We start from the raw sequence: 26,750 nt of genomic DNA, 5'->3' as shown, positions 1-26,750 counted from the left end.
TACTTGTTAAAATATTTTTTGCTGTTGTTTGTGCTCCTGCTTCACTAGCATCCTAAGCTCTTGCTTCCTCTGCTGCCCAGGGGGTCCAGCACTGGGTGGAGTAGGCAGCTGGTCAGTGCCACCGAGACCACTGGGCTACTGGGGAGAGGGCATGCATGAAAGTCTGAGACAGTGGTCCCACTGTTTCCCAAAGGTATGGAGGATAGAGGAGGGCACTCCAGGCAGGGGAACAACAGGGACAAAGGCCTGGAGGTAGTTACATGGAACTGAAGGTGAGCATGGAAAAAAGCTGAATTAAATTTGACCCAGTCTCCAGCAGAGTCTGGGGGCGGGGGTGCCCTGATTACAGTGACAGGTCCTAGTTCTTTAGACAGAAATATTTCTGGAGCCAAGAAAAGGAGGACAGCTCTGCTTCAACACCCCACATACTGTCCCCTGCCCCCATTCTGTAGTCACAACACACCTGGGGGGGGGTCACCCCGACAACATACATGGGAATGGCTGCCCCCATTCAGCAGATGGAGAAACAGAGGCTCTAAATTCATCCGAGGCCCCCTGCCCAAGTCATGTGTCCAATCAATGGCAGAGCTGGGGTTCTTGTGTCTGCCCAACCCTAGGCCCAGCCTCTGAAACCACATTACACGGGGTGCGCTTTCAGAGGCAAAAGAGGCTCTTGTCTTCTGGGAAGGCAGGTGTAAAAAGTACTGAGGGGCTTGGCATTTCATAAATGAGTCCCAAGGCCACAGTGCCACACTGGTCCTTAGCAGGGAAGAAAAAATACCCAGTCCACAGCACTGTTGGCAAGTAAGTAATGTAAGTTGGTGCAGCCACTATGGAAGACAGTATGGAGGTTCCTCAGAAAACTAAAAATAGAATTACCATATGATCCAGCAATCCCACTCCTGGGCATGTATCCAGACAAAACTCTAATTCAAAAAGATACAATATGACCCAGCAATCCCGCTACTGGGCATATACCCAGAGAAAACTGTAATTCAAAAAGACACATTCACCCCAGTGTTCACTGCAGCACTATTTACAATAGCCAGGTCATGGAAGCAACCTAAATGCCCATCGACAGACGAATAGATAAAGAAGATGTGGTACACAGATACAATGGAATATTACTCAGCCATAAAAAGGAACGAAATTGGGTCATTTGTAGAGATGTGGATGGATCTAGAGACTGTCATACAGAGTGAAGTAAGTCAGAAAGAGAAGAACAAATATCGTATATTAACGCGTATATGTGGAACCTAGAAAAATGATACAGATGAACTGGTTTGCAGGGCAGAAATAGAGACACAGACATGGAGAACAAACGTATGGACACCAAGGGGGGAAAGTGGCAGGGAGGTAGGCGTGGTTGTGGGATGAATTGGGCGATTGGAATTGACATGTATACACTAATATGTATGAAATGGATGACTAATACAAACCTGCTGTATAAAAAAAAAAATAAAATTAAATTTAGAAATTAAAAAAAAAAGATACATGCACCCCATTCACAATAGCCAAGACATGGTAACAACCTAAATGTCCATCAATAAGTGAATGGATAAAGAAGATGCGGTACAGGGCTTCCCTGGTGGCGCAGTGGTTGAGAGTCCGCCTGCCGATGCAGGGGACACGGGTTCGTGCCCCAGTCCAGGAATATTTCACATGCCGCGGAGCGGCTGGGCCCGTGAGCCATGGCCGCTGAGCCTGCGCGTCTGGAGCCTGTGCTCCGCAACAGGAGAGGCCACAGCAGTGAGAGGCCCGCATACTGCAAAAAAAAAAAAAAGAAAAGAAAAAGAAGATGTGGTACAGATATACAGTGGAATACTACTCAACCATAAAAGAGAACAAAATAATGCCGTTCGCAGCAACATGGATGCAACTAGAGATTATCATACTAAGCGAAGTAAGTCAGAAAGAGAAAGACAAATACCATATGATATCACTTATACATGGAATGTAAAATATGACACAAATGAACCTATCTACAAAAGAGAAACAGACTCATGGACATAGAGAACAGACCTGTGGTTGCCAAGGGGGAGAGGGTTGGAGGAGGGATGGAGTGGGAGGTTGAGGTTAGCAGATGTAAGCTATTATATATAGAATGGATAAACAACAAGGTCCTACTGTATAGCACAGAGAACTAAATATATTCAATACCCTATGATAAACCATAATAGAAAATAATATTAAAAAAGAATGGATATATATGTATAACTGAATCACTTTGCTTTACAGCAGAAATTAACACAACATGGTAAATCAACTATTCTTCAATTTTTAAAAAATCCTATAGGAAAAAAAAACAAACCCAGTCCACAGACTCCCAGCCTTCTACAAGAAGTGGGGTGTTCAGATAGAGGCTTCAATTGTCGCTATTGCCTGATTAAAGTATATTTGATTTGTCATGAGTGTGGTTGAAATGCACCAGCCCTGCATTGCCCACTGGAGGACCAGGTTCAGAAAAGACGCATACATTGTTAGCATCCATGAAGATGAAGTTCCTATTAAGTTATAGTCTTTACCTAAAGATGGCTAAACAAAAACACAGCATGATGAGAGGGTACCCTGTACAGTGTACAGGGGCTCTCTCTCTGGCTTTGGAGAAGCCTAAACTGGTCCCTCAGGCTATCAAATATAGATAGGAAGCTTCTAGGAATGTGACTTGGCTGAGAGTCCAGAGGCCAAGGCCCAGACTCCTCTTAGCCACAAGCTTAAAGGAGAACATGCCGAAGTCCGTTCAGGTCTTCGGACTCTATTTTGCTCTTCCAAGAATGGATATATGGGCATCTCACAAAGTATATGTGTTCTGCCAGATGTGACTAGATTTTACAGCAAAAAGGAGGTTCATGGTGAACTGTTTTGAATTGCTGCTATGAAGTTGGATGAATTTCTTTTACTGCACAATTTTTCAGCACCTTGACTAAGCCATTGTTCATTGTGAATCTCTTCCAGTGCAGGGTAGTATGGATGTGGTCCTCTTCTCTCAGAATATTTTCTGGGATTATGTTCCATGGAGCACACTTTAGGAAAGCATGGGTGAGATGCTCCCTCAAGTTCTTCCCAGCCCTGGCCAAAGTCTTGGAGATGAGACAGGCAGACCTGGCTATAAAATTCAAGCCCTTCCCTTGGTTAGCAAGGCCAGGACCTTTGTCCCTGCTATTTTCTCTCCATCAAATGCTTTCTCCCAGATACTGCCAGGCTTACTCCCTAACTTCCTTCAGATGTCTGTCCAAAGCTTATCTTATCAGATAAAACTTCCTGATTCCCCATCTAAAACATCAGGCTCCTCCAGGACCCTGTCCTATCCCCAGCTGCCTCTCTTGCCCCTGAACAGCCCCTACCAAGCCTGTGCTGTGCCTTCTTCCTTCCCACTCCCATGTGTAATTATGTCGGATAGACATTATTGGGGTTTTTCTGATTATTAAATACATGCTGCCTGTTAAAAACATTTTTAAAAAAAGGAAATAAAGAAATAAATGGACTGGCAAAGGATGTGAAAGTTCCTGCAGAGATAATCATTGTTAACTGCTGGCATGTGTCCAGTATACTAAACTTTTCTTTGCCCACAAAGGCATGTGCAAAGAGAAAGCGGGGGTGGGGAGAGATGCAGAAATAATTGCTGTTATTATCAAATGCCTTCTCTTCTTTGTTGTAATCTGGTTTTTCCATCTGAATTCTGTCCTGGTCAATAGCTCCTTCCTGGACTTTCCAACCTGACTCTTGGCTTCCTGTTGGGCGTTGGGGGTGTGCTCAGGCCAAGGTGCTGACACTCCACCTCTGACCCTGCCTGAAAGGGGCACCCTGGGAGCTCAGGGCGTGGCCTCCACAGGAGGGGCAAGAGAGCATTCAAAGTTGCCCGGCGGACTATTGTTTCACAGGGTAGCAAAGGAAGGAGCTGCAAGGGAAAGAACAGAAAGTGTGCTTCTGGGGGGCTCCAGGTCATCTCCCAACTTCCTCTTGCTTCCTCTTCCCCACACTAGGCCCCTATTTCTGTTCTTCTACTTCTCTCCAGATTTACTTTCAAGAAGAGATACGTCATTGGCAACCTAGAGTCCAAATGACAACTCCAAGGGCCACACAACTGCCCTCTCCAAGTAGTTCTACAGAGACTCCAAGAGAGGAAATGACTGGCCCAGGATCACATAGCAAGTAGGTGGCAGAGCTGGGCCTCAGGCTTGGGACTCCAGGGTGATGGAAAATTCTGAGCTTGCCAGTTAATATGGCCTGAGTGAGAATGGGTGTGGGATGGTGGTGGCAAAGGGAATGATTAGTTGAGTGTCACAGAAGAAGCTGCCCCCTGGCCTAGGTCATCACAGCCCTGGCTGCAGCTGTTCCATCAGGCAGCTGAAAAAGATTGACTTGTGTTTGGAGAAGCCTTAAAGAGACAGAAACACAGGTCGTATTTCCCCTCAAAGGCTCTGCCCATCTTCTACTGAAGGGCAATCTTAGGTTGGCTCTAGAAGCTAGGAGCTTAACATAACCATTCTGAGGCCTCCTGATAAACTGGCAAGTCTGTCAGTGCTGTTGCTTCAGAACAGGTTTAAGAGCGCTGAGGCAGGACTTGTATTTTTCAAAAACTCCCAAGCCTTTGTCACGAGCATCCTCAAGACTTGCTAAATATGTCCCTGAGTTTGCTGCTCTGCAGGAATTGGGAACCATTCCCTCTAAAGGAAATGGAGGTGGGGTGTGTGTGTGTGTGTGTGTGTGTGTGTGTGTGTGTGTGTGTGTGTACGTGCCCGTGCGTGATCAGTTTGGGAGAGGACAGTGCCAGGGAAAGCCACCTGCTTGGTTAAAAGGTGGTGAAGTTAAATCACTTGATTTAGGATGGCACAAATGTGCTCAGATCAGCAAGAAGGCTTTTCTGGGCTTATTCAGCTGCCTTGGGCAGCAATGATAACACAGAAACATTGCAAGGGCAAGCTCATGTTGGCAAAGAAGACATCTGAGGTTTTTTTTTTTTTTTTTTTGCGGCACGCAGGCCCCTCACTGCTGTGGCCTCTCCCGCCATGGAGCACAGCCTCTGGACGCGCAGGCTCAGCGGCCATGGCTCACGGGCCCAGCCGCTCCGCGCATGTGGGATCCTCCCAGACCGGGGCACAAACCCGTATCCCCTGCATCGGCAGGCGGACTCTCAACCGCTGCGCCACCAGGGAAGCCCCATCTGAGGTTTTTTATAAACTCTCCCAGATATCAGGCCAGATATGATTTTGACAGTTAGACAAAAACCTTCTGCCACCATCTCAATTCCTCCTGACACAAGATCATCCTCAAATCCAGCTTTCTTAACATTCCATAGATGGTCTTATCTGCATTGCTAGGGAATCAGGGGACTTGGCCAGAATCATCTAAGAGATCTATCTCCCTACGCCCGCCACTCCTCCGTTTTTAAAATACAGTTTTGCTTCTTCTTTTTTTTTTTTTTTTGCAGTACACTGGCCTCTTCGGCAGGCGGACTCTCAACCACTGCGCCACCAGGGAAGCCCCTGCTTCTTTGTTTTTTTTTCTAATTATACAAGATATTATACAGATGGGGTAATGTGTATTTATTGTAGAAAATTTGTAAGGTTTGCCTTTGACTGCCTCTGTAGGATAAATTAGAAGAAGTAGAATTAGTGGGTCAAAGATCTGTCCATTGGGCAGCCTCAAATTACACTCCCACCTGCCAAGATAGCAATGCCCACTCACCAACATTAGGTATTAATCATGTTTTAATGTTTGTCAGGTTGACTGAAAAAAATCAGTATCTCATTTTAATTCACATTTGCTTGGTTTTGAGTGAGACAGAGTACTTTTACATATTTTCTTGGAAAATGACAGCTGAGCTGCTGCTTTCCCTTTCTCAGGGCAGAGATAAGTCCTTTTCCTTCATTTTTGTTCTAATAAGACCTTGTGACAAGGAAGCCTTGGGAGACTGGATAGGGTTCTTGGGCTAGCCATCATGTATAGGGAAACTAAGCTGGTTATACCCTTTAAACAAAAGTTCCAGTGCACACAAAATCCTCAAGGGTGCATTTTTACTTTGGAAGTGGTGTGTGTGTGGTAACTTAGAAACTCAGTGGTTTCAGACAGCAGAGTGATGTAATATTCTCAGGAAAGTGTGGTGAGGGCAGCCATCTGTGTGTCCCCTGCAGTTGGCCCAGGGCCTGACATATCGTAGGCACCTATAAGCTGTGCTGCCTCTGTGCTGAAGGACAACCTTCTGTAACCCCAAGTGGACTATCTATACAAAATAATAATAATTGTACCCATTTATTTAGAATCCCTTGGAGTTATTTTTAGTTTAAGTATGAAACAGCCATCTTAATACCCAGGAAGAGAGATATTGCAAATTCTTACTTACTGGTAGAACTTCCGGAAAGGGCCAAGGGTGAGTGGCGGTATGAATATCATATCAGAGGCAAGTCTGACAGGAGCTGTTTTATGGCAGCCATGTCCTTGGATCCAGGTGGGCTGGCCAGGCTCCCCAGGTAAGCCAGTGTGTCTTCCTTCCAGAAGACCACCTTTTCAGGGCTCTAAGTGGCCTTTTCTGGTCGTCTCCTATTTTTCTCTGCCTCCAGGGAAGACTGCACTTGATTTATCAGAGATAATAGGTGAGTTCTAGTAAAGCAATTTCAGCAGGCCATAACTGGAATTCCACAATGGAAGGGACTGAGGAAATATCTGGTGTCCTGGTTCTCAGCCTTTCTCAACGTACCAACCACTAACTATTGTGGTAACCATCAGTGGCCATGCCAATGTAATTGTCAGTTCAAGGCCCAGTGGTTGGTGGGGAGCCAATGAAGTCTTTACAGCAGCAATTTGAGCTGTAGAAGGGTCACCTACCTGATCTGTAGAAGCAGAGCAACTAGGGCTAAGTTGAAGTCACAGGTGGGGAGACCAGATGAGAAGGTTGCAGTGGAGTGGGAGGGTAGCTGGAGGCAAATAGTTGGATTGGAGAGATATTTAGGAGGTGAGATGAACAGGATTAGATAACAGACAGGAGACGGGTGGGGGTGAGGGAAGAGGAGTCAAAATGACTCCCAGGCTTGGGGCTTGGGTCTCTGAGCAGATGATGGGGCCGTTACTGGGTTAGGGGAGGAGAGGAAGAGCAGGTCTGGCGAAAGATGAGTTCCAGACAAGCTATGTTTAAGGTGTACATAGGGCCTCCAGAGGGAGGCGTCCAAGTGGATATAGAAGGGTGTGGCGCCTGGGAGAGGGGTCTGAACTGGTCAGCACAGAAATGGAGAGGAAGCCGTGAGGTATTATTAACAACAGTGAGGAATGGGAGAGGTTGCTCGGTTTGGGGTGCGCAGAACGGGGAGGGGGGGGTGTCACGCGGTGGGGGTGCTCAGCCACAAGACAGCCTGGTCCCGAAGCCCGGCGCCGAGCCTACCCAAGGTCAGAGCCTGAGGGGGGTGTGGGTAAAGGTTGGGTAGGATGGGCGGGGGAGGGGGAGGAACCAGATTGGGCCCCTCTGGATCCCGCCCTCTCTCCCTCCTCAGCCATTGGGCAATTACGCTGTCCGTCAGGTGCCCGCCTCCACGGATGAACCAATAAAGGGTGGCGAGAGGATGCTTCCTTCTCTAGCTGGATCAGCACAAGAGGTCCCTTCAGGGAGGTGAGTCCGGGGTGGGGGCAGCTGCGGCACAGTAGGCTGGCGCAGAATTGACTGGCGGACCCGGCGGCTTTGGCGCAAGCGGGTGAGAGGAGGACCAGGGTGCGATGTAGGGAAGGGGGTGAGCGCGGGATGTGAAAACCTCTAACCTCGCCTGGTCCGCTCCGGCCCGCAGCATCGGCTCACGTGATGGGGTGGAGAGTGGAGGTGAGGTGAGGGGGCGGGCCCGCGGCGGACGGGGAAGAGCCTTGGTCACAGCTACGGTCACCCGTCTCGCGCGCACGCGCCACGTGGGTTCGCGGCCTTGCTCAGGGCCTTTGGCTGTGTACCGGGACTTCCGCAGTAGCTGTTTTAGCCCTCGGAGTACCCTCTGTGAGCTCAGCATCTCAACTGAATTCTCCTTTTTTATAGACCCGGAAGCTGGGGCTCAGGGACGTGGCCGCTCCAGGGTTTGAGGGAGATAGGGCTTGTTGGACTTAGGAGGCAGCGCTCTTTCTTATCTGTGAGGCTTGACTTTGGGATCTGTTTTCTTTAGATACGCGAAATTGTCTGGGTCCGGTCTGCGGCAGACCGCCTTGCGTCGGGCATCGCCGCCTGGCTTCTCTGCAAGGCTGGGGGTGGGGTTGGGGGGCGCGGGGAGGCGCCCTCTGCGCGCCCTGCCCGACCGCACCAGTTCGTAGTTCGGCGGGGGGGGCTGGGGAGAGGGGGCGGTCCTCAAGTGTGGGCGCTCTCCACACCCCAACAGACAAACTTGAGGAGGGCAGAATTCATAAACGAAATCTGAAAACACGTGGAAACTCTCCTCCCGGGTCACCAGAGAAAATAGAAAATAGAGCAGCTTTTTTTTTTTGTCTAAGGAAAAATACCACCAGAGGCTGTTGAAAGTGCTAGGAAACTGCTTCCTTCATGCCCTTGTGGAGGCAGATGTGAACCATTTGGAACTCGGTTTGGCAATATGAGTCTACACCCTTTGACCTACTGATGCCAGCCTTGGGAAATAAGTAGGTTAAAACCTAAGTAGGGGGGCTTCCCTGGTGGCGCAGTGGTTGAGAGTCCGCCTTCCGATTCAGGGGACGCGGGTTCGTGCCCCGGTCTGGGAAGATCCCACATGCCGCGGAGCGGCTGGGCCCGTGAGCTATGGCCGCTGAGCCTGCGCGTCCGGAGCCTGTGCTCTGCAACGGGAGAGGCCACAACAGTGAAAGGCCCGCGTATCACAAAAGAAAAAAAACAAAACAAAAAACAACCCTAAGTAGGGGAAAGGTTGAGGCGTTAGGCGTTGCAGTTTGGTATTTTATAAGTAGAGACACAGTGGAAACAACCTCTAATCCCCAATGATACACCTAATGATAAAAGTAATAATACCTTTTTCGGAGCCGAAGGGTTATATTTCTTTAAACCGTCACAAAACCGTATGAAACTAATATTCCCATTCCACGGATGGACAACTGGAACTCAGGCAAGTGAAGTGGTGTGTCTGCTGCTAGACAGCTAGTATCATACCTAATGTGCTTTTGGGCCTCTGAAATGGCCATGTTTAGCCACTGTTTGAGGCATTCATTTACATACATGTAGAACAAGCTCTGGCCAGTTTTATTAAAGAAACTTTGCATGATTTACTTTTCACCAGTTTCTTCTGGCTTGTTTCTAATCATCACCTGGATCAGTGTACATACTCTGTAGTATTTTCCTCATGCTGTGCCCAATTCAATATTATTGCCGCTGTAGTGACGGACACCAGTTTTGGCCAACATGGTGTAGTACTCTAGTTCAGATTTCCTCAAGGCTGGGCCGTTGTCGGCGAGGAGGACCAGGTTCACTTTGCCTTGTCTGATCATCTTCAGAGTCTGCTTGTACCCCAGCACATACTTTCCACTTACCATAACCAGCTGGAGCCTAGAATTGATCTGTCTCCGGCGACTTTTCCATCTTCTTTGCTGCCACCATCTTCCTGGTTTAGGTGCTGGATGGCGTCCAACAGAAAGCAGCCACCAAGATAGCTGGGGAGCAAGAAAGAGCTTATATTTAAATGAACACTTAAAGCCTACTGGGGAGAGTGAACGTGGGAGCTGAGCACAGGGCCCTGGCAAGGGAAAGGATTTGGGAAGGAGGAAAAGGTGGCCTCTGGGGTAGCCCTCAGTGACTCTTTAAGATCAGAGAGTGTTTAAAAACCCATTTTCTGAAATGTGATTATATATTATAATGGGAGGTGTGGAGACTTGCTTAAGTATTTTGAGATTTAGTGTTTTCAGAAGTCATTATTTTTAAAAAATTAAATTTAAAACTTTCTTAAACTCTCAAATTTTCAGGTTTAAAAAAAACCCTTTTTGCTGAAGGAACACATTCGCTCATACAGTTTCAGAATGTCAAGTACTGTGTCCTACTGGATTTTCAATTCTGCAAGAAACAGCATTGCCACATTACAAGGGGGACAACGTTTATATTCAAGATATGCCTCAAACAGGATTAAATCAAAATGGAGGCTCTTTCCCCAGGGGCCAGTCACCCTAAAAAACAATGCCTCATGTGGTGGCATTGCTCTGCAGAAAGCCTATAGACACACATCAACAGAGGAAGATGATTTCCACTTGCCGCTCAGCCCTGAGCAGGTAAATGAAGTGCTGCGAGCCGGTGAGTCGGCCCACAAGATTCTTGACCTTGTCAGTGGAGTCCCAAGTTCGGTGTTGCGGTTTGAGAGCAACCAGCTGGCTGCCAATTTCCCAGTGGAGGACCGGGGAGGTGTAGCCGCCTGCCTGCAGACCAATGGGCTGATGTTTGGTGTCTTCGATGGACATGGGGGCCACGCGTGTGCTCAAGCGGTAAGCGAGAGGCTCTTCTACTATGTGGCAGTGTCACTGATGTCCCAGCAGACACTGGAGCAGATGGAGGGGGCGATGGAAAGCATGAAGCCCCTGCTGCCCATTCTGCAGTGGCTCAAGCGCCCAGGGGACAGTATCTACAAGGATGTCACGTCAGTGCACCTTGATCACCTCCGTGTCTACTGGCAGGAGCTGCTGAACCTGCACATGGAAATGGGGCTGAACATTGAGGAAGCATTAATGTACTCCTTCCAGAGGCTGGATTCTGACATCTCGCTAGAGATCCAGGCCGCCCTGGAAGATGAGATGACCAGGAACCTTTCACTCCAGGTTGCTTTCTCAGGGGCAACAGCTTGCATGGCCCATGTCAATGGAGTTCACTTGCATGTGGCAAACGCTGGTGACTGCCGGGCCATCCTTGGTGTCCAGGAGGACAATGGCATGTGGTCTTGTCTGCCCCTCACCCGGGACCACAATGCCTGGAACCCAACCGAGCTGTCACGGCTAAAGAGGGAGCATCCTGAGTCAGAGCACAGGACAATCATCATGGACAACAGGCTGCTGGGTGTCCTCATGCCCTGCAGGGCCTTCGGGGACGTCCAGCTGAAATGGAGTAAAGAGCTGCAGCGCGGTGTCCTGGAGCGGGGCTTTGACACCGAGGCCCTCAACATTTACCAGTTCACCCCCACACACTACTACACTCCACCTTACCTGACGGCCAGGCCTGAGGTCACATACCACAGGCTGAGGCCCCAGGATAAGTTCCTTGTGCTGGCCTCTGACGGCCTGTGGGATGTGCTGGGCAATGAGGATGTGGTGAGGCTGGTGGTGGAGCACCTGGCTGAAGTGTGTCGGCACAAGCCAGACCTGGCCCAGAGACCCGCCAACCTGGGACTCATGCAGAGCCTGCTGCTGCAGAGGAAAGCCCAGGGGCTCCACGCCACCGACCAAAACGCAGCCACACGTCTGATCAGATACGCCATAGGCAGCAACGAGTACGGGGAGATGGAGCCTGAGCGGCTGTCGGCGATGCTGACATTGCCGGAGGACTTGGCAAGGATGTACAGGGATGATATCTCTGTCACTGTGGTATATTTTAACTCAGACTCGATTGGTGCATCTTACAAGGGGAGTTAAGAGTCTCCCATCCTGTTGCCAAGGTTAACTTAAATGCTTTTCTAAGACATTTTCACTTACTCTTAAACTGGCTATTTAGACCTTGTTGTTAAAGGGCAGGCAGATGTAGCTTGCTTAATAATAGACTAACGTGAGAGAAAAAACAGCCTAGGATTAAAAACAATAGTAGTGATTTTATGTCCCTGCATGTTTTGGTCACCTCTTCTACGCAGAAAGGGTGGAACACAGAGACCGTAGACTTGGCTGGGGCTCGTGTAACCCAAGTCCTTTTATAAATACACTGTTGTTAAACTGTGTCAGCCTGAGCCTGCGAAGTATAAAATTAATCATGATTCTAAGGATATGAAGAAGTTCAGGATCTTATGAGGTCTTGATACGAAAATCTGCAAAGTTGGTAATTCTCAATTCGTAATCATGGCCTTCTAGACTATGAAGGGAGGTTTTGTTTGTTTTTTATTTTGAAGTTCCTAAAGACCTAGGTTTATAAAGCATATTACAGGACACTTTTCTATGCAATATTCTAACTTTTTTGTGTGTATGATTTTACTTGTGAAAACATTTTGTAATGCTGCATTCTAGTTCCGATTTAGTTTATTTTAAAATTGAGTCCTCAAACTTGCAAACAGGCCTGCTCTAAGCGAGCATGCTTGGAATGAGTTTTCTTGGTTTTCAGCTGAGGGTGAAGGTGGCCAGGCCTCTGAACCGGCTGAATTTATTTGTGCAGCTTTCGGACCTTTCCACTGAGTCCCACCCCCTGAACCTTTGAGCCATGGTAGGAGGTTACTTCTGTCTGAGCCTTAACTCCTTTCCTGCATTAATAAAATTTCCTCCGGGGTTTAGTAAATCTCTGCAGATTTACTCATAGCACTTAACCTTTCTGATTATACCTCTCAGACATTCTTCTAATTCCACCTAATGTTCCTTCCCCCTCTGCTATGCTGAACTCCCTCACCCTGCTGCTGACTGTGCAATCCTGTCTAGAAAGAATGCTCCCAATTCACATGGTTGAAGGGAAGGAGAAAATTCAAGATTGCATGTGGTAATTGTGACAGACAGTTTAGGCAGGACAGCTTATACAGTGGATTGTAGACTTAAAACTCAGCCTGAATCTGGAGACGTAAAAACATGAAGGACCTGAGAACGGTCACTTAGTCTCCCTAGCTGCATGCATCCCGAGGGGCAGTGGGGAAGAGGGAGGAGTGAGATTTTTCAGATGGGACACTTGCCCATAGATTGTGGGATAAATGGCCATTGCTACTCCTTAGGAACTAGGCCTTATTTAGTATAGGAGTTGGGGCAAAAACAAATGTAACCTGTACTGGCTTCTGTGGGCTGCACAGTCTGTGTTTATTTGAAAATTAAACCATGTGGATCCTTTCTGGGGGGGATGAATTTCATGTTCTGAATTGCTGTAGCATTTAAACAGGAAATGTGTCCCTAAGTGGAAACACAAATATAATCCCACAAAAACTGACACTTTTTATGTTCCTGCACTGTCTTCATTGATCGCTCTCCTCACCCCCTTTCGCACTGAAAGGAAAGCAAACAGCTAGGTTTGACTTCCACATTTTTGTCCACATTCAGGACATTCAAGTGTTGAGAAACTTCTAGCCTGCGGCTACTGCCCTGTGCATTTACTGATATGGCTTCATCTAAGAAATTCTCCTTTGAGTGCTTAAGCCTTGGTCCTTTTATTCTGAAACTATTAATCTTCCTTCTGATCTCCTAGATCTTAACTCAGAAATAAAACGTGAAGCCCTGTCATTCAGCTTGCATGACGGTTTGTTACTAGAGCCGAAGACTGCTTGTCTGACACCCTTGTTCTTTATGCGAGCTAAACCCTGGTGCACGCTCTCATTTACCGGGATTACGGGGTCTGAATCCTGTTTTGGAGCCTAGCTTGGGTCATAAATACATCTGATTAAGTAACCTGTGTGACAGTTGAGAGAATACAGACTTCCCACCTGTTCCTTCAAGGGTATCTCTGTTTTTTCTCAGCCTAATAGATTTCCTGCTTTCTAATTGGTATATTGAGAGAGAGGAAAGGCTGGTTTCTTGTCTGCCTTTTGCCATTGTGAACTCTGTCTGCTCTTGCCATGAATGCTCCACGGAGCACCTTCTGGTTAAACCCCAGCATGTCTGATTCCCTGACCACAGTTCTGCTGTCACTGGCCTTCCTGAGGCACGTGGACTACCACTTGAGGACACTGGGATTTGAGAGGAGGTTGGTGGTACTTTGTCAGGTCTTCGGAAACATTTATCATTCCTTTTATGTAAAGATTCTGATATTGAGACTTCTGAAATGAACTAAAAAAATGAGATTGAATCTTTAATGTTTAGGATGTCACTTTTGAATAAAGTATGCTTTGGTGCTTTAAACAGCATATTTACTGTTTTAGGTAAGAAATGGTAATATTGGCCTGTTTTAGATGTTGTTTTATATGTAAATAATACAGTTGTGCTGATTGGGGATTGGTCAAAATGGATAGAGAAGTTCTAAATTCAAGTTAGCGCGCTAGGTCAAGTTACTTATTCAGTTTGCTGAGACGTTATTTGTAACCTTAAAGCTAATTTATTATAATGAAAGTGTAAACTTTGAGGTATGTTAATATATAAACATATTTTTCCCAGAAGTACGATTGGCCTAAAAGATCGAGTGGGTTAAGACTTAGTTTAGACACAACTGAGCTGACACCTTTTATATGAGGGAAATAGAAACAGCTCAAGCTTGAATTAAAGAATGGAATAATTAATTGTATAGAACACGACAGTGTATTCGGAATGAGTCTAGCTTGACTCTTCCATCCATCAGCCCCTAGTGACCTATTTTTCGTTTGACAATCTTGGGGAAACCTTAACTTCCCAGGTTAAATCAGGATATCCTGGAACTGAGTTATCCTAGTTTCATTGTTAGTGGTTCATTTGTCGCTGAACATGACTCCCATAGCAGAGAATGCCCTGGTGTGGCTTTGAGGCTGGGGAATAAAGGCTGGTGGTACCGCTTTTTCCTGTGAGCTGCCACGTGTGTTACCAAGTGGAAAACACACATGGACTGCAGTGCGACTGTCTACTGAGCAGGCTGAGGCTCTGTTCCCGATGCCTTGGGCACCTGACGTTTAGTTTAACTGGCCTCCTTGAAAATATTTCTTATCAAACATTTACTTGGAAAAATTATTAACCATGTTCTTTAATATTTACTGACATTTGTATTGTAAAGTGTATACCAATGTTTTTTTGACATTGATTTTCTAACCATGAGAGAGATTTAAATGAAATTTGTAAATAAGAGGAAAAATGAGATTTGGTTTCTTTTGTTTTTGAATATTCATATTTTTAAGGTCCTTAGGGTACTAGATTAGGCCAGCCTTTGTTTCACCACCTTTATCTGGTCTATTCAATAGTCCACCCAAAAGAGAAATTTTCTTTGCAAATTTTCGATGACTGCTGAGCACACAGGAAGTCCTTGCTTAATGTTAACAGTGTGTGGGAAGCTGAAAAGAATGAAAAGGAAGTGTGAAGGCTTTTGTTGTGAGGGTCTCCACACACTCAGGGCCAAGGCCTGCTGGGATTTCACATTATTTAACTGGCCTTGTAAAACCAGCTTCTTTTGTTAATCTTAAATTCAGAGCCAGCTTTGGGGAAGATGTCTAGTTAGCTACCTAGATAGAGTTGAAGACCCCACTCCATCCCACCCCCACTGACTGAGTTTTATCTCATTGCCTCTGAGTGATACAGCTCATAAGGACAGCTCCAATGGGTGCTTCTTAAAATGCAAATACAACTATTAAGTTGTTAAATTTAGTATGGGCTAGGGTGGTTAAACTGGGCCTTGAGGAGGAGCAGATTTGGGGGAGAGAAAGATAGAAAAGGGAATGTCTGAGGTCTGCTAAGGGTGATGGAGGAGCTGTTTCCTTCTTTATAACATGATGAAAACAGGCCCAGAGGCTTGAAAACTTGCCCCTGACACTGTGGTAGGGCAGGAATTTGAACCAAGTCCACCGTGCTGTGCACATGTCCCAGTACTGGGCTTTCAGAAAGGGATAATAATGCAGGAAAAATCTCATGGCCCACTTTTGGCACAGGGTGGGTGGGTGGAGAAGTAGGGCTTGGTGACAAGAAGCTAGATGAATAACCCATGCATTCCAATATCCCATCATTTGGAACTTGATAAACATAGAGGGAAAACAGGGAGAATTAAATTTTAAACATTGCGCTCTTTAACTAGAGGGGAAAGTCAATTTATACTGTTCTTTTCACCTCTAGAGTTTTTGTTTCCATTTTATTTGATGCTACTAAATGGCCTTAAATAGTTCCCAGGCTAGTGACCCTCTGTATCGTGGGTAGCTGGCACTCCAAGCAACTCCCTCTACTGGACCTCCATGGGCCATAGTGTGTTTGTTCCATTGAGCCCTGACCTTACCTGTTCCTGGCTGGGAGGAGCAAGTGGAGATTAAGGGGGCCAGAGTTCCCCTTCCGACTTTCACTGGCGATGGAATAAGTGAAACCGAACAGGACCCTGTGGGGCCCCCTGGATACAAAAGCTGCCCCCCTCCTCCCGTCTCCTGTTTTTTATTTGTAGAAAAGGCCCTGGTCTCCTAGGCTTTCCCAGAGTTCCAAAGAGCGGCACAAGAGTTACTAATTAGGGAAGTGAGGGAATTCAGAAACAAAGGAAAACCAGTTAAACAACAAAAGTAATGACAATAGCTCATGGATAAAACAGTTCCTCCTCAAGGTGAATACGTAGCAATCTGACACTTAGCTTTGAGTTGTTCTGAAGGAACTAAACCCCACCCCACCACCCCAGGTGGAGGATGGTGACTGCGGGCTCACCACAAGCACTGTGGACCTCAGACTGGTTGGAACCAGAAGGCGGATGATTGAGATTACCAAGACATCACCCTGGAAACCCCTGCCCTTTCCCCAAAATAGTTGGAATAATCCTCCCACTTATTAGCCTATGAAATTACCCAGCCCATAAAAACTAACCACCTAGGGACTTCCCTGGTGGTACAGTGGTTAAGAATCTGCCCGCCAATGCAGGGGACATGAGTTCAAACCCTGGTCCCGGAGGATCCCACATGCCGTGGAGCAACTAAGCCTGTGCGCCACAACTACTGAGCCTGCGCTCTAGAGCCCACGAGCCACGACTACTGAGCCCACATGCCGCAACTACTGAAGCCCACGCGCCTAGAGCCCGTGCTCCACAACAAGAGAAGCCACCGCAATGAGAAGCCCGCGCACCGCAGTGAAGAGAAGCCCCTGCTCATGGCAACTAGAGGAAGCCAGCGCGCAGCAACGAAGACCCAACGCAGCCAAAAATAAATAATAAATAAAATAAAATTAAAAAACCCCCAAACCAGAAAACTAACCACCCTGTATTTCAGGGCCCCCTCACCTTCTGCCTATGGAAATGTGTATCTCTGCTTTCACTTTACTATGGCTCGCTAGCTCTTGAATTCTCCCCTGCATGAAGCCAGGGACCCTCGCTTGGCAGCCCGTCCCAGGAACTCGACAGAGACCTGGGACGTGACCATCCTCTCAGGCCCCATTTTCCTGCAGCCTCTTTACAAAGGCTATTAATAAATTTACTTCTTACCTGTCACTTTGCCTCTTGCTGAATTACTTCTGTGCCGAGACACAAAGAACCTGAGTTTCATTAAGTCCTGAGACGAGTTGTGGTTTTCAGTTGGAATATTGTGGGTTCGAGTCCCATCTGAGGTGTGTGGCTTCACAGCGCCGTCTCCGTGCAGCAGATGAATAGAAGGAATGTCTGCCATGAGCTACTGCTCTGTCCAGTCCACCTGCAAACACCTTGTGTGGCCCCGGGGCCCGGCATGCAGAGCTGTCCAGGGATTGGCTCATGACACTGGGCACAATGGGGATGGGGAAGGGCCAGCCCGGGGGTCTGGGACGGGCTCTGGGGATATTGTGGAAGTAGGGGCAAGAGTTGTAGCGAAGGTTGAGGGGGAGCTGGCCAAAAGTGGCTGAGTGGGCAAGCAGGAGCCCCTCAGGTGATCTCTGGGGATGGGGAAGTGGACAAGGCCATGCAGCGACCTCAGAGAGGACATGGCTTGCTCTTCATCAGCGCGGAGTGGGGTGGGGCAACGCAGAAAGCCTCACCTCAATCCCCCCACTTGCCCTGCGGTGTTGCCACCAGGTGCTGCTGGGCATTTGTCCTTGTTTTTCTCCTCCCCACCCTCATCCCTGTCATGTCAGGCTTAGCCCCCTGTCCTACTGATTGTACAATGAATAAGGAGGGATGGGGGGCAGATGGGTGGATGGATGGATGGATGGATGGATGGATGGATGGATGGATGATCGAGGGAGGAGCAGATAGAGAGGAACCAGCAAAAGAGAGATCAGAGAAGTAGGGGGAAAACTATGAGTGGGTGGCATGGAAGTGAGGAGAGGCGGGTGAGGAGTGTCCAGACCCAGAAAAGACTGTGGGCGTGGATGGATGAAAATGAACAATTAGCTAAAAAGATCACTAAGGAAAGATGAGGGCCATTGGGTATTCTCACGTGGGACTCAGGACACAGGATGGGCCTAGACAGTGAGGTAGAGATGAGAAGTTGGCTTTGTGAGAGCTGAGCTGCTGGGATGACCCTTCCTCTGAAACAAAGCAGAGCAGTGGGTGGGGGGATGGGGGAATGTCGTCAATAAGCCAAGATGCTCCTTGGTTGTGGAAGGGGAGGGTGTCCACAGGCTGACTTGGGGTTCCAGGGGCCCTGCTGACCACACACTGGGCTTTGGCAGGGAAGGGTGGAGGAGCTGGACCTCTTCAGAGCTCTGCCTGGTGGCTTGGTCTCTAAATCTGAGGATGGCATGACAGGAGCACCAACGTGGAGCCCTGGTGGCACAGGCCTTTGCCGTGGGATGCTGTGGTCAAGCAACATGAGGCGGGTGGCTGCCTCTAGATGTCAGCATCGAGCCACGTTGGCGCCCGCTGCAGCAGGAGTGGGAGGAAAGCGTTCCAGAGAAAACGAGGCCCTGAGCCTCACGCCCAGGTGGAGCAGGGTCTCCAGGGACTGCAGCCTGGAACCCCCTTCCGGAAGCCTCACCTGGCCCTGGATGTCCTTGGGGCTTGAACGAGTGGGTGGTAGGAGGGGAAGGACCCTGTCCTGCGGTCACGCAGCCCTGCCTTGTGGGGAAGGGGGCTGTTGGGATCCTAAGAGAGGCGAGGGGGTGGCTGTCACCTTTTCTGGTCTCCCCCAGTGTGGGTGTTCCTTTCTGGGGACTGCCCCACATCTCTGAACCCTTCCCACCTCCACACTCTGCTCCCTGCAGCCAGTCCCACAGCCCCCACCAGCAGCTTTGGGGTTCACTGCCTCCTGCCCTCCACCTGTCCCAGCCCCAAGAATGGTCCAAACCACCTTTACCCTCCTCCACCCCCTAACAATAGATGCCCTCTCTGGTCAACTCCTCCCAGCATACAGCTATCAGAGCCGTCTTGGTCAGACTCAAATCTGGCCGTGTCACTCCTCTGCTCCAAGGGAAAGCTCAGAATCCTCCTCCCCAGGTGTGCGGGCACAACAGTCACACATAGAGGAAGGAGTGAGAAAAGAGAAAGCGGTCTTTGTCTTACCCCACAAGCTGGAGTCACCTCTTGTAAGGGTCAGGCCAGCGCCCTGTCACCTCTGGGATATAGCCTAGAACCCTCCACCTCTTATTCCTGGTTGTGGTTTAAGGTAAGGGTTTTAAGGTCCACATCTGTGAGGGTGTTTCCAGAACAGATTAGCATTTTAATCAGTAGACTGAGTAAAGAAGTGGGTAGGCATCATCTAATCCATTGAGGGCTGGGATAGAACAAAAAAGTGGAAGGAAGAGGAAAGTTGCTCTCTGTTGAGCTGGGACATCCATCTTCTGACCTCGGATACCTCAGACCTTTGGACTCTGACTGGGACTTATATCCTTGGCTCCTCTGGTTCGTAGGCCTTTGGATTTGGACTGGAACCACACCACTGGCTTTCCTGAGCCTCCAGCTTGCACAGCAGATGGTGGGACTTAACCTCCATAATCACAAGAGCCAATCCCTTGTCCTCGCAACCATATGAAGCAAGTATTATGAACCCATTTTACAGATGATGAAACTGAACCTGGAGGGGTAAAATTATGTGCCCAAGGTCATAAAACTAGTAAATGCAGAGCTGAGTTTCAAACCCTGGTGCTTGTCTCCAAAGCTTCCTTGTAGCTTTCGTGCAATTGCTAAGAGATCATGCAATTCTGTTGAATATCTACTCATCTGATTTTTTAAAAAATGCCCTGTCTGCTCCCCAAAAGCCTGGCAGGATGGAGTAAGCTCTTGGTCCGTGGAAGCATTCTAGCAGAAGCTGCGGGGAATACTTGGCAAGACGAGAACTGGATGGACTGTGGGGTCCTCTTGTGCCTGGGGTGGGACTATGTGAATACAACACAGGACAGACCTCGTATATGGCCTTTCCCTGCGTCCCCAGTCGGTCTGGCCTGTGGAGTTGGGGAGGCAAGAGCAGGTGGAAGCTAGGGGTGGAGGCTGGCCTTGAGCAGCAGGAGGGACCAGCAGACCACAGCCTGCCCTGTTCCCCTGACCCCGTGGCCCTGGATTGGTCTTGGATCCCCTCCCTGCCCTGGACCTGGCACCTCTGGCTTAGGGGAGGGCTCAGAACTCATCAGTCATACAGTGAAGCCTGTTCTCTCACCCAGCACCTGTTAGAATTTATCCGAAAGAGACAGACAGACAGACAGAGAGGGAGGGAGGGAGGGAGGGAGGGAGGATCAGGCAACGGTACAAAGGGGTTTGAACAAAAATGGTCATAGCACTGGTATTTGTAAGAAAGAGAAACTGGACACTGCTGACATGTCCTTCCTCTACATACTGGACAAATAGATTCTAGCACAACCATCCTGGTGGACTTTAAAAATGATAGTGAAAAAATAAAGTGATGATGGAAGATCTTTATTATTGGACAGGAAAACTACTAAATGTAAATCCTGTAAATGAGGGGATAGGAAATCGGATTGCAAAACAGAATGTACAGTACAACCCCAAGCTGAAATCCCTCCCCCCAGAACTCCCCCCCACACACACTCACACGCACACGCACACGCACGCGTGCACGCGCGCAGGCGCGCGCGGTCCGCCGCTCCACCAGCTCCCTCGTGACTAACTGCATTGGCCAGGGGCTGGTTCATGGGGGAGGGGACTGCGACTATATTGGGAAGGGGATGAGATCACCCAAAGACTGGCTGATTTAGAACTGGGTAACTTTTTCCACCCTTGTGGCTCTCAGCGTCTTTTGTGCTGGATCATAAACCTTGGCGCCAGCCTACAGGGTGGAGGGGGACCGTGTTCCCCGTCCCGAGGGGCAGAGCGGTGGCCGAAGCTGGATACGGCACAGGTGGTGGGCTGAAGTTGCGATAAAATGGCAGAATGGGTCTAGGGGTCCATGAGGCCCAGCTGGGACCCTATAAGAGCTTTGCTCCCAGCAGATCTGAGTGTCCTGTCACTCTACAGGGACCTTTGTGGGCGGAAAGTGCATACTGTGGGTGCAGGAATATCCTAGAGGGTGGAATATCCCTTGTGGTGAGCTGAGCTGCGTCCCCTTAGGCCCAGCTCTAATGCCCTGTTATGTCTTGAGATTCCTACTTGCCAGTCTGGCCTTCCCCTGAGAGGACTCTCTCCGTTTCTCGACAAACCCAGGGAAAACCCTCATGCAGGTAGCTGTGGAGGGGAGAGGCCTGGACTGGGAAGGGGACTGGGGTCCAGTTCCAGCTCAATAAATAAATGAGTTCAGTTCAGCTCCCACCTGGACCTCAATGCCCACCCGACTCCCTCAAACCCGTTCTCCTTCACGGAAACATCCCAGTAAGTCTTAACCCTCTGAGGCTCTGCCCAGGCAGCTGTCCCAAACTAGCTACACTTCCCCACTCCAGCTGCCTGGGTCACCTCCACCCATGAGCTGGGTCAGGTGCCATCTGTCCCCCAGGTCAGTGTCCATCGTATTGGCTTGTCCGTGTTCATCGGGGGTGACCCCGAGGTCAGGGGTTGGCTCCATGGAAAATGCTAAGACATGTTGGATGAAGGAAAGGGAGGACCCCAGGAAGGGGTGGGGGGTCAGGAGAGGACCAATTGTGTGCCCAGCACTGTTCTGTGTCAGGGCTCCAAGGGGGACCTCAGAACCTCAGGTCCCTCACACTCCAGAGAAAACAGCAAGAGAATACAGTGTGGGACACCCTGATCTGGGCTTTGCAGGCGAGGAGCAGGAAGTGGGCAGAACTGGAATGAGCCAGAGCATCCCCTCCTTAGCCTGAGCCCTGGGCAGCAGGGCCAGAAATGGAATTCTCCAGCTAGATGGAGTTGTTCCTGGAAAATCCCCACTGGCCCTTCCAGAAATGTGCTTTTGTGCCTGACTCTGGTTCCTTCGGATTGGCGGGGCAGGGGCGTTTTGGTGGCGGAGCTACACAGGCAAGGCCCTTGTCTTCTCTGGATTCTTTTTTTTTAGCCACGCCACACAGCATGTGGGATCTTAGTTCCCCAACCAGGGATCAAACTCATGCCCCTGCAGTAGAAGTGCAGAGTCCTAACCACCGGACTGCCAGGGAAGTCCCGTCTCTGGATTCTAGGACAGCTGAAGTGGAGATTCATGCCTTTGTTGAGCACCATCTGTCAGCTTCACATGGTTCTTTCAACCACCCTGAGAAGCAGGGATCAAGGTCCCCACCGTTTGACAAGGAGGCCGATGCTGGGAGATACCAAGTGGCTTGCCCAAGGTCACATGGCCAAGTCAGAATTCTATCTAAGCCCACCTACTGAGGGTCGGCCTGCTTATGGCTCCAGTCCCCCCACCCCATTCAGGATTCCCCAAAATGGCAGGGACAGCCTGCAGGCTCAGGATGCGACTTCCAGCTCAGTCCCACTTGACCGAGCCTGGGCTGGCCCTGTGCCTGCCACCCTCAGAATAACCTTGGTGGTTCTGGGCATGGATCACTGACCATCACCTGGGATCTATTTTTGTCCTTCGGGTAACAAGGAAGTCTCACCTTGTACAGTAACCCCTTGGGGTGAGGGTAAAACGTATGACTCCCCAGTCCCAGCTGACCTGCTGGGAACTGACCCCAGTGGGGAAGGCGGAGGCCTGGCTCAGCCACGCTCCCTTTCTTGCCCTGCCCAGCCACGTTCCAGAATCTGGCTCCCTACCCCCATCCCTTCTTCCCGGCAGCCCACACTCTCCCCCAACCCCAACAAAGACTAGGAAACTGACAAATGGATCATTTGTCCTCATGGTCCTTTGTTATGCACCTGAACAGCCAGAAAATTCTTTCTCACATCTATCTGTGGAAGCAAGCCCCATTTCCTTAGGTGGTAGCCAGAGAGTTCTAGAATCCAGGTGCAGGAGCCATCTGGGAAGCCAGCTCCTAAACTCAACTTTCAGATTCTGGAGCCCTGGAATCCTATGGGGCAGTGGTTGATGACATTTGAGGAGATGACAGAAGCTGTGGGCATACCATAGACACTCTGGAAGGTCAAGTACAGTCTTAGGGGTCATGGACCCCAAAGGCTATTTATAGAGGGGTGATCCCTGGGAGTGGGGCCCAGAGATGCAGAGAGAGGTACCCCAGCAGACTTAGGGGCTCCTTTCTGCTGAAATCAAGTGTGTGGAGGGGGGAGGAGTTTTGTGACCTGAACTCAGTGACATAAGATAAATGCACAGAAAAAAAGACTAGAAGGAAACCTGATAAAAATGTTACTGTAACAACTAAACCAAGAATGACTGTAGCTGTGATGACAATAATAATCCTAGCTATTCCCATTTTTTGAGGGCCAATTATGTGTCAGCCCCTGTGCTAAGTTAGGGTTTTGCTTGTGTTATCTCAGTTAATCCCTACAACGTGCTCTTCTCTCGGAGGCCATGGCCAGTGGCCTATGGGGTAAGCGCCATAAATGAGGATGGTTTTTGCCAGGTCTGCAGCTTCCCTGGAGGTGGACTACTGAGCCCTCAGGCCCAATACACAGGGGATGCTGTGTTCTCCTTGCCAGCAGCGCTGGGCCTGAGAGGGCATGGCTGGCCCCCTCGGGGATGCCTTCGGGGAGCCAGCCAGACCCACTGAGCTGACCCCAGCCCTCACTTGGCCCTACTCCTTCAGGCGTTGGGGCTCAAAATAGCGGCCGCTCGAGAGCTGACAAAGGGCGGCTAAAAAAAGTCCCCTCAGTCTGGGCTCTGTCGTATACGGCTCGTAGGGACTATTTTGGGGAGAGGGTGCCGACGTGCCAATGGAAAATCCACGGGGCGGGAGTCTCCAAGGTGGGGAACCCACGTGTCTCCCTCTCCCCATCCTGGCCGTGTGCAGAGACACACACGTATTTGCAGCCCTCAGTCCACCTTCCTGACTGTTGGACTTTGTCATTCCTACAACAGCCCCAGAAATGGCAAGGAAACAGAAGTTCAGAGGAAGGGAAGTGACTTACCCAAGGTCACACAGCTAGAAAGCGGGCAGGACAGCGGTCAGCCTGGGCCCCTGTGGCTCACAGGACAGTGCTCTCCCTGTAAATGTGGCCCCTGCCTACAGCCTCGCTGGGGAAGCCAACACCTTACCTTCTCGGGCATTGAAAGCTCAGAGGTGGTCCATTCTGGGGTGGACTGGGTAGGAAGCTAAGGATGACTTGAGGGTGTTAATGACCACATGGGCAGAAATTCCACTGGAAACCCCTGGCCAATTCTGATGGGAGCTTGCCTAGCTGTAGGAGAGACAGCTGAGCTGGCACAGGGCCTTGTTCCGAGTGAGCCCATCCCCCCACCCTGTCCCTGTGACTGCCTCACCCGCCCTGTCCAGGCTCCCAGAGCCTGGCAGCCCCTGCCAAGTTTCCAGGGAACGTGTCCGATAAGGGACTGGTGCTCATGACTCGCTCCCACCTAGCCACTATCTCTGACCCTGCTGCCACCACCAAGTGGGTAAGAATAGCAACAGCCCTGCTGAGTGGGCATGTACACAGGGACAGCACAGCGACAGCTTCAGGCAGGCAGCTCTGGCCCTCAGACTGAGGATAAGTCTCCATGTCCCTCTTCCCATCAGACTCATTCGCCACCTCCCACCCATTGTCCTTGAGTCCCACCACACCTTATGATAAAGCACCAAGCCTCATCCTCTTCCCCTGCTGCCTCAGTGGAAGGGACATGGAAGGGAGCACACTGCCCTGTGGATCCTGGCCTGGGGCCTGAGCCCTGCCCTCCACTGACGAGCTGTGTGACCTGGAGCCAGACACTGGGCCGATAAGCAGGGTAAGGTAGCACAGCAGCTCCCTGAAGCATGGAAAATGGCCAGCAAGGCCTCTCCACATGCTAGGGGCCCTTGTGGTCTGGTACCTGCTGCCTGGCGTCTCCTGAGTGCCCGTGTGAACTCTGACCCTTTGACTTCCCGGTCAATGGGGATGTGGATGGGGTAAGGGTATGGGAGTCCCTGGGATATGGCACATGTTGTGGCTGAGTCCCCTCTATGAGTCTCCCTGTGACACTCCTGTGTGTGCTCCACTGCGTCACATGGGTGTGCAAGGGTGGCTGCATCACTCTGAGGGAAGAGGCTGTTGTCATGGAACCCAGGATGAGCGTCACCACGCTATCTGAGGCAGGGAGATCTAAGAAGGCTTGCATCCAAGTTCCTGAGTCACTGTGACACCTGGGGGTAATTAAGGGAGATGAGGCTGAGTTCTGCAGTCCCCAGATCGGTGGCCCCTGAAGCTCTCACAGCCTGACTCACTGCATGGCTCAGACCTGGACCCAGCTCCTCCCCCAGCCTCCTCACCCCTCGCAGCACGCTTGCTCTCCTCATCTTCCCTGTTCTCTTCTCCTTGACCCTCAAGCCTACCTCCTGCCTGCCCCCCCATGTCCCCCACTGACCCAAGGAGTCCCAGGGGGAAGGGGCCAGGTATGCTAGGGAGGGGGAAGAAGGAAGGGGCTGGGATGGGTTCCTCGCACGCTTACACCATGCAGACTAGAGTTTAACGCACACTTACACACCCATAGACACATGCGTGTGCACACAGGCACACACGCACACCTGATGGAGTGACAGGGCTGCCATGGTGTCTCCAGGCTCAGTCTCTTAGCACTAGCTCTCAGGTAGGCCCCCCAAACCCCTCAACCCTTTGGGTCCTCACATGTCCCTGAGACCCCCTCATTAGAGACACATTACCCCGCAGCAGCAGGACGTCTGGAGGTGAGATCAGAGGAAGAACTCCTGCCCTGAGGCCCAAGCTAGAGTCTTAGGATGGGTATTGGTGGATGTGAGTGGGGTAGGGGGTCTCTGAGGTCCCAAGACTGTTTCTTCCTTTGTGAGCAAGGGCCGGACTGACCTCTGGGCCTCTTGCTTCAAGAGCCCTAATCTCTGGAGCTGGAAAAAGTTTAAAAATATCCTCATGTTTACATTCTTTCCAAGCCCGCCTCCCAATCCTCAGTGCTGGGTCCCTTTGATCTGGCCCTGTGCCTCTGGAAGGAGCCTGGGAGAGGGAGACCATGAGCTCCCCAACGGGGGTAGCCTCCAGACCAGTCTGAACCCCATGAGAACCCTCAGCGTCACCCAGAGAGAGCCTTGGAGCTGGCAAGGAGCCAAGGCTGGAGGCAGATGTCTTTCCAGGGCCGTGTGAGAGCTGGAGTTGGGGCCCCTCTCCACACTCCGCCCCGCAAAAGCCTGGGCCCATGGGGCCCATGGGGAGTTTGTGAGAGTCTGTGGCTATAGGCGTCTGAGGTAAGTCCTCCCCACACTCCATGGACCAGGGAAAGCCATGTTGATTGAGCTCCTGCTGTGTGCCCGGCACTATGCTACACATTTTGGGGGGATTATCTCGCGTAGTCCTCTCAACAGCTCCATCTGAGCCAGCCCATTTTATCAACAAGTAAACCGAGGCTCAGAGAGGTAACGAGACTCACCTGGGAACACACAGCAGGGATGAGGCAGAGCATGAATCACGTGTTCTTCTGCCCACACTGAGCCACCAGTTATCCCCCACTTGGCCCTCGCAGGGTCCAGGCCCCGCTGCCTGCAGAGTAAGGCCCGCTCACTAGCGCAAATCTGCACAAGCCCACAAACAAGCACCAGCTTCTTGTTTCTCTCGCCCTCTGAGACCCGGGAGAAGCCACGCCCCTCTATGACCCTCACTTTACTCTATAGAAGGGGCTGAGGATTGCAGGAGAGGCTTATGTCCACAAATGCTCAGGAAAACTGGGGATTGT

General features: G+C 50.1%; 1 protein-coding gene and 1 pseudogene across 2 annotated transcripts; one reads left to right on the top strand and one right to left on the bottom strand.

Annotated features, from left to right (window-relative positions):
* Positions 1-7,536: 7,536 nt before the first annotated feature.
* Positions 7,537-14,848, top strand: PDP2 (pyruvate dehydrogenase phosphatase catalytic subunit 2). Of its 2 annotated transcripts, none has more exons than XM_024733428.1 (2): positions 7,537-7,600; positions 9,904-14,848. In XM_024733428.1, exon 2 carries the CDS (start codon positions 9,958-9,960, stop codon positions 11,548-11,550), a length of 1,593 nt encoding a protein of 530 aa, XP_024589196.1. In that variant the 5' UTR covers positions 7,537-7,600; positions 9,904-9,957; the 3' UTR covers positions 11,551-14,848. The 2 variants fall into 2 exon arrangements, with proteins under 2 accessions (XP_024589196.1, XP_024589203.1); XM_024733435.1 differs by having other exon boundaries at positions 7,596-7,682.
* LOC112391897 (60S ribosomal protein L30-like) lies at positions 9,211-9,541 on the bottom strand (annotated as a pseudogene).
* Positions 14,849-26,750: the final 11,902 nt, after the last annotated feature.

Source organism: Neophocaena asiaeorientalis, unplaced genomic scaffold (genome assembly GCF_003031525.2).
Source record: "Neophocaena asiaeorientalis asiaeorientalis breed wild unplaced genomic scaffold, Neophocaena_asiaeorientalis_V1.1 scaffold90, whole genome shotgun sequence".
Classification (NCBI taxonomy): domain Eukaryota; kingdom Metazoa; phylum Chordata; class Mammalia; order Artiodactyla; family Phocoenidae; genus Neophocaena; species Neophocaena asiaeorientalis.
The sequence above is the reverse complement of the archived record's forward strand: the minus strand, read 5'-3'. Positions and strand labels throughout refer to the sequence as shown.